This window comes from Suricata suricatta, chromosome 4, assembly GCF_006229205.1.
Source record: "Suricata suricatta isolate VVHF042 chromosome 4, meerkat_22Aug2017_6uvM2_HiC, whole genome shotgun sequence".
NCBI lineage: Eukaryota > Metazoa > Chordata > Mammalia > Carnivora > Herpestidae > Suricata > Suricata suricatta.
The window spans coordinates 43,929,862-43,943,497 of record NC_043703.1 but is presented as its reverse complement, the minus strand read 5'-3'; the positions used below and the strand labels follow the sequence as shown (position 1 = coordinate 43,943,497).

General features: G+C 35.6%; 1 protein-coding gene across 2 annotated transcripts in view; it reads right to left on the bottom strand.

Moving 5' to 3' along the window:
* The window catches only part of DIAPH3 (diaphanous related formin 3), a 499,951-nt gene that overhangs the window by 321,902 nt on the left and 164,413 nt on the right, over nt 1-13,636 (bottom strand). For both annotated transcript variants that reach the window (XM_029936634.1, XM_029936635.1), the window contains 3 exons: nt 9,970-10,088; nt 7,140-7,204; nt 646-750 (listed from right to left, as the gene is read on the bottom strand). In XM_029936634.1, coding sequence (XP_029792494.1) covers nt 646-750; nt 7,140-7,204; nt 9,970-10,088 — 289 coding nt within the window. The remainder of the gene's footprint in view (nt 1-645; nt 751-7,139; nt 7,205-9,969; nt 10,089-13,636) is intronic.

Genomic DNA, 13,636 nt, shown 5'->3' with positions numbered 1-13,636 from the left:
TATATGTAAATCTGCATGAAGAAATTTAGCTATTGAATATTCTACCTCCTTCCTATCATCCATTTAAAACATGCAGATGATGGATTTCTTGTTATCTGAATGTTTTACGTGTAGAGGGTGTAGCGAGCTATCTCCTTCATAATCCAGATTTGCCCTCTTTTTTGTCGTGTTTTAAATCTGTTTACTTTTGGAAATTGAAAAATTATCAGAAAATGTTCTCATTCAGTTAGAGGTTATCTTTCACTGCAAGGTACCCATAGGCTGAAGGTTTTGAAAAATAAATAGCTTGAGCAATAATTTCCTGTAGTGGGATAAAGATCAGTGATGAATGACAAATCTAAGAGTCAAAGACTTTCTTACCCTTTATGATTACGTACAAAACATATGACATTAGGAACAAAAGCCAAACGAAACATAAGGAAGAAGATTAATTAGTAAAAATTGATGACACTTACCTATGCAAATAGGGAAAAAAAGGCAATTTTTTAAAATTTACTAAATAAAAATATGTAGAAAAACAGTACTATGAAAACATACAAGTGAAATTAAAATTTAAACATTTTAAACTATGAAGATATGACATGCCCTTTGCTTCCATAGTAAGCTTTCAATAGCCAAATTCAATCCAGGTAGATGGTATTTTACCTGTGACTTAAAAGCTTGTAACTCTGCTTGAAGTTCATTAATCTTTGCTTCTTTTTTCTGCAGTTGAGCCTGAGTTTCTTGGTGGTCGGTAAACTCTTTTTCAAACTGCAAAGAAAGAAAGAAAGAAAGAAAACAGGAGACAGAAAGATGGCAGTAAAAGGCGCTATTCTTCATAAAGAAATAGGACTCTAATGATCTAAAGACCTGTCAATAGAACACAAACTTTCTATGAAAAAAGTGGTAGATTTTGCTAAGTCACCCAAAGCCTTTCTCGAGGTCCCTCTGGGTCCCACCAAAATCATTCAGTTTGCAAGGCGCCAGACAAAGCCAGCGATGAAGTCTGTGACCTTCTCCTCTCCGCTGAGCAAACTGGCCCAGAGGTATCTGCCGCACTGGCATTTTTCTTAAAAGTCCCTAAATATCATTGCAACTTTGTGTAAAGTAATAGAGTAAAGCATTGTACTGAGTTCCCTGACCCCGACTTGCAAAAACTTACACTTGAAACTTATGTGAAGTTTATCAATAGGAATTAAAAAGAATTCCATTTTAGTACTTGTTATTAAGATATAACTCCGTTTTGTAAATGCAGTGCTTTTTCCTACATTGTCGTGAGTTAAGTGCCCTAATTCAGGCTCTGATCTTCAACAACAATTTAAGAGAATAAAATCTGTGTTATTTACCATTAATCTTTTGGAGATTAATCTTTGGAAGATTAATAATAAATTAATCTTTCAAAAACCTGGTGCAATACCTTGTGGGAGAAAAGCAAACAGTAAAATGTAGTGAATCCAATGAGTTTTCTAATTTATAGAGCCACTTATCACAAACGCCCACCTTGCATTCAAATAGCCTCACCCAGCCATTGTCATGACTGCAAACCTCTACCAGAGGCGAACTGCAATAGGGTATTGTCTCAAGCTGGAGATCATATACTTGGCTCTCTTTTAAAAATGAAGAAAAAAGTCATTAAAAAATACCTCTTCACAGATGTAGCCTCTAAACTTTAAAACATAGTCAAACCTCAATTAGGGTAAGAACAGGAGTGTAAAACGCCACTGCTGACAAAGGGCACTTATTTATAATTCTTATTTTGTCCTTAACTCAAAGCAGTGGCAGACTAGTCCCTCGTCATGGACAGTAAGTGAAGAAGTGAGATTAAAAGCCAGATTTTGTCTTCCAACCCTGAGTTCAGATGAAACCACAGCCCCGTCCTACAAATTACATTTAGATGGTGCTTTACAGGCATTTTCTTCAGACAGGTTTTATTTTTTAGAACTGCTTTAGGTTTACAGCAAAATAAGGTAAAAGTTTTAGAGAGTTCTCATATACCAAACCCGAGTGTTGCGTCCTCCATGATTTAGTGTAAGCAATTTTTCCATTTCATCACCCACACACAAAAGCTCTGAAATATAAATATTGTTGCAATACCCATTTACAGGTTAGATAAATAAATCTCATATTGAATCCTCACACTCTAAACTTTGCATTTATAAAGATAACAGAAACTACCACGTAAAAAAAACAAATATCCCTTACTTCACCAAAACCACAACAACATTACCACTCCTGTAACTGCATCTCCTCCAAACCCCTCCTACCATTTAATAATTTAAAAGACACTAATCTTAAACCTGATAAAATAATCTACAAACCAAAGCATGCTTAGGTCTCAGAGGCCGACCTTCCCTCTGCTGCCACCCAGGGCTTCACCAGGCACTCCCTAAACCCACTGTCTTCACACCTCGGCTGCACCGTGACCCTTTGCTTCAAGGTGAACTCTTTCAAAAGGTATGCTTGGTTCATACTCGCTCTTCTGGCCTGTTGAACTTCATTCACTTCATTATACAAATTAGCCACCATCTTTCATTCTAAAAACTATGGTTTGCCAAATTCCAAAGCCCCAGGACTTCTTGGGGCCCCACCTTACTTGATCTAATACCTGAACTATTCAGTAGTGTAGCCTCTAGCCACACAGGTGACTACTCGAATGTAAATAGAAGTTAGCTAGTATCAAAGTTAAAACTTCAGTTCTTCAGTCACAAGGGCACAAGAGGCACTCAAGGCTGAAGGCTAGCATGCTGAACACAGATCACAAAACACTGTCAGCATTCCATACGGAACGGGACTGCCCTACGGCATAAATACTCACACATATGTCTCCATAGTCATCCTCTCCTCCCAAGTGTGTTGTACTACAACACACTCTTCTGGTCCTCCTGCCAAGTCCTTGACGGTGCCTACCAATTCTTTTATAGGGTCCTCCTCCTCAGTCCTACGGTCTCCTGTTGTCATGTGCTGGGACTCTTTCTTTGCCCCTCTGCTGCTCTCACCTCACAGCCTGATAGAATGGTGCCTTCCACACCCACACTCTTTAATCCCCCCTCATACACTGATGGCTTCCAAATTCCTACCACCAGCTCAGCTTCTCATCTGAATTCGACTACTAATCAATCCATTAATGTATTTTCAACTGCCCAATCAACATTCTTCAAGGCAAAAAATAAAACAAAAACAAAAAAACGGTATTTTTAAAACCAGTATTACCATCACCCTCTACAAACTTTTCTGACTACTGCTGTTCTTTCTAAAGGATGGCTCAAAAAACATGACTCTTTTGCTCTTAAACTTACAGTGGCCACACTGAAAGGCCACACTCATTAACCTAATATCTAAGAACCTCGTGGGACTTGGCCCCAAACTACCTATTTCCCATTATACAGTTAAGTAACAGCACGCATCTGATGTTTCCTCTAATGGCAGGTGTTAGAGATACAGAGTTGAATACAATACGGTCATCGCTTTTAGTAAGTACAGTGTCTGGTGGCAAAGTAAAAGGAAAGTAAGCTCAAAGCCTGTGAAAATTACCAGCAAAGGAGGCATACACTGAAGTCGCGGGTGTGATCACTGGAGGAGTGATACTTGGCCCCAGGTTTGAAGAACTTGACTAGTTAACTGATAAACGTAGCTGGCATTTCAAATAGAGGGTTTCGTGCCGTGCATGAATGAAAAGCAATCACATGCAAGGGCCGTAAAAGGAGCTAGGAAAACAGATTGCAAGATATGAAGTCATAGATGCAGACAAGAATTAAACTGTTTAAATGAATCTTACAGTAAATTTGGAGGTACCTGTGTGGCTCAGTCGGTTAAGTGTCCAACTCTTGGTTTTGGTTAAAGTCATGATCTCGTGGTTCGTTCACTCAAGACTACATTGGGCTCCATGCTGACAGCATGGAGCCTGCTTGGGATTCTTTGGCCCTCCCCTGCTCTCTCTCTCTCAAAATAAATCTTAAATTTTTTTTAAAAAAAGGGAATTTTTCAGTAAGTCAGAAAGTTTCTCTTTTTTAAGCTATTAAGAGTATTTATAATAAATAATAAATTAACATCAAATTTGCACTGTGGCGAACCCAGCCTGCAGCAGGATGGAAGCTGGACTGAAAGAAAACACCGGAGGCATATGAATGAGCTGAGAGACCGCTGAAGTTACCCAAGCAAGAGATGAAGGCCTTGTCTGAATGACGGTGGAATACAGGGGAACAGAAAAATAAATAAGTAAATGAAGGAACGTTTTGGTTTTAAACAGAAACTGAAAAATTAATCTATAACTGAATGAAGAAAATGAATGCAGGACATGCCTCTAAGAGGATGACGGTGTCCCAGTGCTTTGCAAGCTGGAAACTACTATAATTTGAGGGGGGATATAGGCATTTAAATTCATGGAGGAAAGGCATTTTTATGGAAAATAAAAATAAACTTGGCTTCAGAAATATTAATCTTGAGATGCCAATGTTGAAAGGCACAATAAATTTCTGTTTACCTCCGTGGCTATCTCACGTTTTTGCCTCACATTAGCTATGACGTCCTGGGGTGAGCCTTCCTGGCCACTCAAATCTAGATGAGGAATCCTTTCTACAGGCTCACATACCACACTGGGTATTCCTACCATAGCAATCATAACCCTGTAATATAAAATATCAAAATGCACTATTCACACACCTCAGTAACACCCACCAACCCAGAAGATTATTAATGGTGAGAACTCACTTTGTTCATCACCTTTCAAAAGCCTTACATTTACAAGTAAACTCAGTAAATATTTGTTGAATGAAGAGATGGAGCCAATTCCTCTCAAATCTCCCTTTATATGTTGTGAATACATTTGTCAATATCATATATTAAAGTCCCACAATCTCCTGGCATGAAAAATCTTTGAGAGGTCATGTTCTCTATTCTCCCTTTTATGACTGCTCAGTGTTTGCTGCTGCTTAGAAAGAAATAAAAAATTAAATTCTTATGAGAGTAAAAATGAAGGCTTTTTCACACTATCAATAGGTACATTATCCTATCTTGCACGGCTTAAATAATATTCAGAAGGAAAAGGATTATTTATTCAAACAAAGATAAAACTACCAAAATAACCAGAGTCTAATTAGTACACTCTAAGAGACTTTATTAAATTAACTTGGCCATACTTAAAGTATCTGCATTACTTAACAAAGAGATAAATTTCTATATCCTCCCCTATAAAAGTATCAGACAAAATATAAACTTTGCTTTAGCATTTTTGTAATATCTACAGTCAAATCACAGTAGCCTTGGGGATAAAATGAATCTCCATTAAAGACATACTTTATAAAAACAGATATGATAGCCTTCTTCTCCAAAAAGAGTTACTAGAGCAATATTACGCTTACAAAATTACACGCAAAAATGTCAAGAAACACAGTTAAGTCTGAGGCTCTGCTTAATTTCATTCCCTAGGGTAAATGTATTAGTGCATCTGTACAAGAAGGTTGATAATTCAATATTCTCTATGTACTTTCTGACATTTCTGGTCTTCATTTTTCAAATTTATGCACCAAAATAAAGAATGTGTCTAGCAACTATGATAGCTTCCTGCCTAAAGCAAAGTATTTACATGTGTCCTTATAAAGCTATCAGAAAGAAGTTCTTGCTGATATATACAAAATGGTATGGTAATAGAAATCTTTTATGGTGCAAACAATATTTTTTAAATATACCTAAGACATTTAACTTCTGACTAAAAGGAAACAAGTAACCTTGAACAAGGTCTTTCTTCTACTTACACGTAAACTTTAAATTTGAAAACAATATGTTGAGAAAAATACCACATTTAACAACACTCATATACATCATATGACTAAAAATGATTATAGAAGCAAATTTATACTACTTGGGATGCATCCAAAGCAAGTACTTAAAAGTTCACTACTACTTTTTCTAATCCCAAGTCAGGGGGTGAGGGGTCACCCTACAACATGATCGTCTATCAGCTGTAGCACATCTGATACGTCAATGAACTGTTCATTTGTTTCTTTAGTTGCTGGAGGGCAAAGACAGCATCTTATGCATCAGCTGAAATCCTAGCCTGCAGCCAGAGGCCCAGGAGTTCATAGCCTCCGAGTGGGGGGATCTGCAGGACTTCTTACATGGGACATTTACAAAGTCTGTCATAACTTACCACCAACTTATAAAAGAGTGTCTATCATTTGCGAGTTGTATTCTCTTAAACCGTTAAAAAATGTAAGAGTCTTTCCATATTCATCTAGATCCAGAAAGTTCAAAAACGTAGCCTCTTAGGCATGGTACTTGACACACAGTAAAATTCTATTTAGTGGATGTTCATCAGGTGCTGGTGGTAGTAATTATCATTTATTCCTCCAATGTGAGAAACCAGCCACAAGAATTTAAATCAAAGTGACTGCTTTAAATGTGAAGAATCCCACAAGAGCAACATCATTTTTTTTTTCTAAACAGAGAAAGAGTCGAATAAGCCCATGCCAAGCAGAGATGAAGCACAGAACACCACCTTAAAGAACAGTAGGGGATGGCTGGATGGTCAGCGATACCACGGCGCCAAAGCCACTGAACTGGCAATATCTGACACTTCTGACCTATATAAAAGTTTTCTGTGTTCGCCTAGACCTAATGAAGCAACTTGAATCAAAACAAAAAGCAAGTTAATAAAGCTTTAAGATACATGATTTCTTAAGAAATACTCCAATCTTAAAATTTTGACTCTACACATTTGGTTCCATCATTTCTTCATTCACACATGCAATTTGTTTTTTTTTTTAATGTCCTGAGGGCAGGAATTGTTCTAGGTGCAGGGACAGTAAATAAACAAAATCCTTCAAACAACAATGAAGAAAAATCCTTCATAAAAATTACTACAGAGGGAGTAATAGACAACACATCCACAGATACACAGGTAAATACATACACCATGTAACACCTCAGATAACAAATACAACAGAGGAAAACAAAGCACAGACAGGGTCAGGGCTGGGAGTGGAGGTTAAAATGTTTAAATGTAATGGTCTAGGAAATCCTCCTTAAGGACGGCATTTATGCAGATACCTCAAGGAGGTAAAGAAGAGAGTGAATCAATAAGCAAAATCCCTAAAGGAGAAGCATCCCTGATGATATGAGGTGGTTCCTCACATAGTCTCACAAACTTAGTCAAAATCACTTACTTTCTTGTAAAATTCTGATGCTTTCTCTTCAAACTCTTCTAGCTTTGCTTGATCTACGCAAGTATCTGAAATGGTAATGACATTTTTTTTAATTCTGTATTTGTTAAAATCATTATCATTCTAAAACAGTAGAAAGTCATAGAAAAGAATTAAAAATAGTGCCAGTAATGAAATAAGCAAGACAGAGAAACCTAATACTAGAATGGAGAAGGATTTTCTAAGCGTGATACCAAGACCCCAAAATAATATAAAGGCAAACCCAACTATAATATAATATATATTTACAAATATAATATAAATTCTTACATATTATATATAATATATAATTATATTATATAATATGAATATATAATTTCAAACTATTAGACAAATGTAACAGAATACTCAAAAAGGTTTCTTTCATCAATCCATAAGTATTTTGAAGAAGAAAAGAAGATATCCAACACAATAATGAACAGAAAATTAGCAAAAACAAAATTAGTAATTGCTAACATGTATGAACAGGTAGTTCATTTTCCCTAATACAAAAATATAAATTTTATTAATGAGACACAGCAAAGATTAAATGATTCATAATACCAAGTGTTGGAGACAGCACGAAGAAAATGACTTGGCAACACTGTAGCAGAAGTATAACTAATGAACTTTGCTAATGAATAAGTAGGAAAACATAAACTAAAATTTAAAACACATATTTTCTTTTACCTAGCAATTCTATCGTTAGGACTTGCCTTTAGGCAGGAATGTTCATTAAAATATTGTTAGCCAAAATCTGGCAATAAAGGTCCAACAGTAATGGACTGATTAAATATGCTATGATATAGATCCACATGATGGGATACCATTCAGGAGAAGTGATTCATAGAGATTCCCTACGATGTAGCTGGTCCCTTCTTTTTCAAATGAAAGTGACAAACATGGTTGTAAAAAACATATTACAGAAGGGCCTATGATGAAAAGTAACAACCAAATCACTACATTAAAAACTCAATCCCACTTCCTAAATGCGACCTCTTATGATTCTTTCTATATTAGATTATTCTGGCAGTTAGCTTTTTAACTCTAAATAAGATGCGTGCACACCATTATTTCTTGATTCGTCTATTTAATACATTATAGATAGCTCCCTGTTATAGAAGATGAAAATGGTGTTTCCCGTCTAATCCCATTTACTTTCTAATTTTGCTTTCTAAATAGCCTGGCCCTGTAGCACTAAATACTTAGACCTCTGATCACTATTACATAAACAGTATCTACTGATTTCTACTATAATATTTAAGTTATCTTACTTTATATACTTTCCAACATCTCTCTCTCCTACTGTTCGACCCCAGGTCCTCACTCACCTATTAATACAGCGACATTCTCCTCTGTTAAGTCCTGTGCAGTGTGTCTAAGTTTTTTGTAAACATTTGAAATCAACATATACAATGTACTTATTGTAACTATGTAAATATGTTTCACTTACATAGCCAAGCAGTAGTCAAACAGTCTATTTCCTTCTCAAGAGTTCAATGTCTAAACCTCTCATCTACTCGAGAAAAAACATTCATTCCTAATGGCCAGGTAGAATAAACTTCCTTTTCAGATCCTATTCAAAATCATTCCACATTTTAGTTTGATTTATTATTCCTCATATCTGCCCCTCCCACTACCAGGAACTTGTAATTACTTCTCTCTTGGAGAGAGACATAAGCATTTTCTTTATCAGTGCCACTAACATTATCTAGTTCCTTTCTCATTCTATACATTCCACACTTCTTCATGGACTCAAATACATGAAGAAAAACAACCTCACACACACAAAAATGGATATTCATTTTTCATGTTACACCAAAGTGTGACATATGGTAATTCCTTACACATTACTTGCTATGTGGAATCCCTATCAATGAATATTTTGTACTCTGTTACTTTAAAATCCAAGAATTTTTCTCCCATGCAGAATGTGTAATAAGGCACGGGAATTTGGAAAAGAGCGGTTTGCGGAGTCAATGTAGATTCTCCAAATGTCGACACATCTCATACAATATCAAAATAATCCAAAGGGTTATTACCATCATTGATCTCATCAGAAAAACATTTGTGTAACATTTGTTAGCTGTCAAGCTAACAGTAGCAGGTGAAAGTTTTCCAAAACTCAAATTTTTCCCTGAAAGCTTGAATTTTATCATTGGTAACCAATTCTATCAGACATTTTCCTTGACATTATAGACCAGCTTCATTTCCTTTTTAAGAAAGTGTGTGCCAGACAGTCAAGTATGAGTGGCCACAGTTTTTATGACAATCATCCCTTCAAAGGAAAAAAAAAATCAACCCATTCAACTTGCAATACAAGCAACTACACAAGTATTTGCTCATTGTAGCTTAGTATGCAGAAGTGTGCCTGATGTGTACAATTAGCTATGTCATAGGCAATGTGGAAATGATGTGTACTCGAGGGGAGATTTTTAATAAAATTAATGTTTTTTAGTTCTTAATCAAGGACACTCAGGTAAAAAAAAATATGGCAGTTCTTATTGTTTTGTTTTACTGTGAGGAATTCGATGGCTATGAACAGTGTTTGGGGTCACCGGCCGTGATTCCCAACTAAGTGGCAGCAGTTGGACTCACCATTCTTTGCATCAGCAGCACAAATTAACAACACAACGGAAAAGGCAAATCATGTCTTAGTGTTGTTATGAAAACAGCTTTAACTCTTAGGACCCCCTGAAAGGGTATCAAGGGCCCTGAGGACTCTCTGGGTCACACTAGGAGAACTGACGCTGCAGTTAACCTATGGAGTAAGGGACATTAAAGATTTCCATTTAAATATTAGAGATATACTCACCAACAAATTGACTTAAATCTAAATCTAGTCTCTTCCTATATGTGAAGTCTGGATCCATCCCATCTCTGTGCAATACAATCTGGGATACACACTCATCAATTAATTTGAAGTACTGTTGCCTAAAGCCAAGAAAAAGAGTAAATGTACACTCCATTTATTAGAATAACTTTATATCAAAACAGAGGATTTTGGGAAGCTTGATTTCAAGATCAGTAATTTACCTTCCTATAGTTTTAACAATTGACACAACAGATTTAAACAGGAGTGAGAGTAAATGCAATGTCTAATGACCTTAAGACATTAAGTTTTTATACTGTTTTAGTACATACAGTGTTTTAATTATGTTCTGACAAAAGTCAGAATCTTGACTTAATCAGTAAGCAATTTAAAAAAAAGCATTAGGATGAAATGATAGGTGCTTAAAAACTATCCTCAACAGAGGTCAACCTACCACTCTACCATACTGAAATATCTACCAATAATTCATTTTATTAATACAACCCAAAATATATACTGTTTTCAAAAAAATTCCCTAGAAGGTTCTTAAAACTATACAGTATACTACTTTAAGAATGTTTGCGAAGTCCAATTAAAAACATACTGTAAATGATATACATTTCCAAATGAATATTTGTTACTCAAAACGCAACAGAAAAAAATTAGCATAACACTTTTTGTCTAAAAATTCGAGTTTAAATAAATGCCCAAATAGGGATCATGTTGTCACTACAGTTTTCAGTCCACCTATGTTTGTCATAAGCAAAAGAACCCCCCCTTAAAATGGCAGCCAACAAGTTTAAAAGAAATATCCAGAGATTTTACTGACAAAAGCAAACTAAAATGACAGAAAGGGTGGGTGCCAACTCAGTGAGGTCAGTCCTTCACCCCAGCCACCCCGACAATGTCCTTCTTCCGTCAATGCACACATGTCCTCTCCAAATCTCACCATGTAAGTGATAGACAACAGATGGTTACTGATTGTCATCAACTAAAAATGTTTAAGACAGTGTTCTTGGTTACATGTCAAAGCAAGAAGGTGTTGCTGACGGTTTCCACAATGTTCTAAACTTCTTTCAAATATATAGTCTCCTATTCCCTACTACCTTGCCATAACCACATGTACAGTAAACGTACAGAAATTGCACACACGTTTATATCAACCACATGTGAAAATCGAGATGAAGCATTCTATCCCTTTTTACTCTTATTCAATGTTACCTTGTTTTAATCCAAACGTTTTAAATTAACAACATAGGCTATTTGTGGACTTTTTAAAAAAATCATTTCAATAAGTGTTTTCTCACCTCCATAGCTACCAATGAAAAGCTCGTTTACAAAGTGACTGAAATTTCATGAAAAATCTCTCAAGGCAACACTAGCAATAATAATAATAATAATAATGATAATAATAATAATCTACTTCAGGATTCTAGAAATGTAAATCCAGAAAATAATCCCCATGAGCAGCATTGGTGAGTTAGTGAATATGTCAGAGAAATATGTAAATAATCTAATTAAGGGACAAATATAAGTTGTCATTATTCATTGGTATGCCATTTTTGTTGGAGGAATTTTAAAATCATCTTTGCTTTCTCTTTATTTTTACCATATATCAGAAATTAATCTCCTATGCACATTCAACTAGCCTAATCTTTTGCACATGGTAAGCCATTAAGTATCTGTTAGATAACTGAATTTGATCTTCCATCCCACCCTCCGATTTTCTTTCCACATTTCATTTATCTTCAGGGCAGGGGTTACCTTTTATGTACATTCTCCAAGTGAGTTCCATTTCAATAAAATTTCCTTTTGTCCCAAATATGAAAGTGAGAAAATGTTCTTATTTTCCTATCCACTAATTATCTTAAATGGGAATATTTTGCATTCTAAAGCAAAGCAACTTATAAAAAACTAAAAATATTTATTTATATCAATAGGAGAATGTTCATTCAACAAAAAATGTTCAGATAATCAAAGATTTCTAAAAGGTAAAATCCAGGTCCATCTGAGATAGTGAAAACAACAAACAAAAAACCATGAAGCTAAAACCAAAAGAGCAAGACTTGTAGCATTCCACACCAAAAACAGATTTACTGTATTTAAGTAAAAAGCTAAATAATTGTTAAATGAATGAAAAACTATGTAAATGATCATAATCTGCCATAATCTTGAAATAAAAAATATTCTCTATAAGAATAAATGACAATAATAAACACCTATAAGAATTGAGGCACATGGGGAAAATAAACAGATGGAATGGTCCTGATGATAGCAATAGTAGGAACATCAATGCCTTCACACAAACCATACTTGAAACACAGACCAAAGTCCTGGCGCTTAAAGAGTCCACAAAGAAGGCAACATAGGTAAATATCAGGTTAAAAATGTGATATGTGAAAAATGACCAAAATAACTAACTTCACTTTGGCGATGTTATGCTTTAATATTTCTCCGAGACTCTTAATTCCACTGAAGTGACAGGATCGCCTGAGCATGTCCCAGAAGAGTTGTACTTTACAATCTATTTTAAAGGTAGACCCAACCACGTGCCCTTCTGCAGCAGAGATTAAGGGATTAGGGTAAAAATGAAGGGATCATAAGTAATATAGAACCCCACAGCACCAAGACACATTCAAAACTTTGAAAGCAAACAATATTCTTGAATTGTGTGTGTGTGTGTGTGTGTGTGTGTGTGTGTGTGTGTGTGCGTGCTTAAGGTAGATTTTATTATAAACCGATTCCATTTAATTTAGCCCTCAGTCTTGAATTCTTGGAAACTCCAGCAGTATCAAACAATCAGAGGTTAATAGGACCAATCATACAGGGATCAAGAAAAGGACGGGGTTGGAGTGCCTGGATGGCTCAGTTGGTTAAGTGTCTGACTTTGGCTCAGGTCATGATCTCATGGTCCGTGAGTCTCAGCCCATCATTGGGCTCTGTGCTGACAGCTCAGAGCCTGGAGCCTGCTTCGGATTCTCCTTCTCTTTCTCTCTTTCTCTCTCTCTCTCTCTGTCCCTTCCCCACTCACATTCTCTCTCTCTCAAAATAAATAAACTTAAAAAAAAAAAAAAAAAGGAAGAAAAAGAAAAGGACGGGGTTACTTTAGAGTAAATGGAAGCTTCAATTTTAAGTACATTTGGAAAAAATATATTATAATTAGCAAGGTATTCCTGATATTTAAAATTATTAATGTATTGTTTTGCTTTTAATCAATGTATTCATATTTGCACTAATTTCTGTCAATGTATTAGTGTTTAAGTTAGTATTTTTGTGCTGCAAAAGGAGGAGATAAGATAATGATCTGTACTCATCTCAAAGAACCTAAAGTTTTAACTTTTTTTTGCTCTTATTCTATTCACTTGTCAGATGCATCAAAAGCCTGAATTATACCCTCTGACATCACCCAGGGGACACAGCCTGAATGAGACATCTCTAGCAAATTCTTCCACATGAAAGCAGAGTGAGAAAAGGCCTATTACTTAAAGTATTTGAGAATAAAATTTCAGCAAAGCTAAATTAAAGGCAACAAAAATGGTTTTATATTCAAGAACCTGTTTCCCTCATACAACAATAACAAAGGAGGAAGCGGATGTAGAATGTATTTACTGAGCATACACCATGTGCCCAGATACTTGGCTAGGAGTTTTATCCATGCTACCATGTGTCG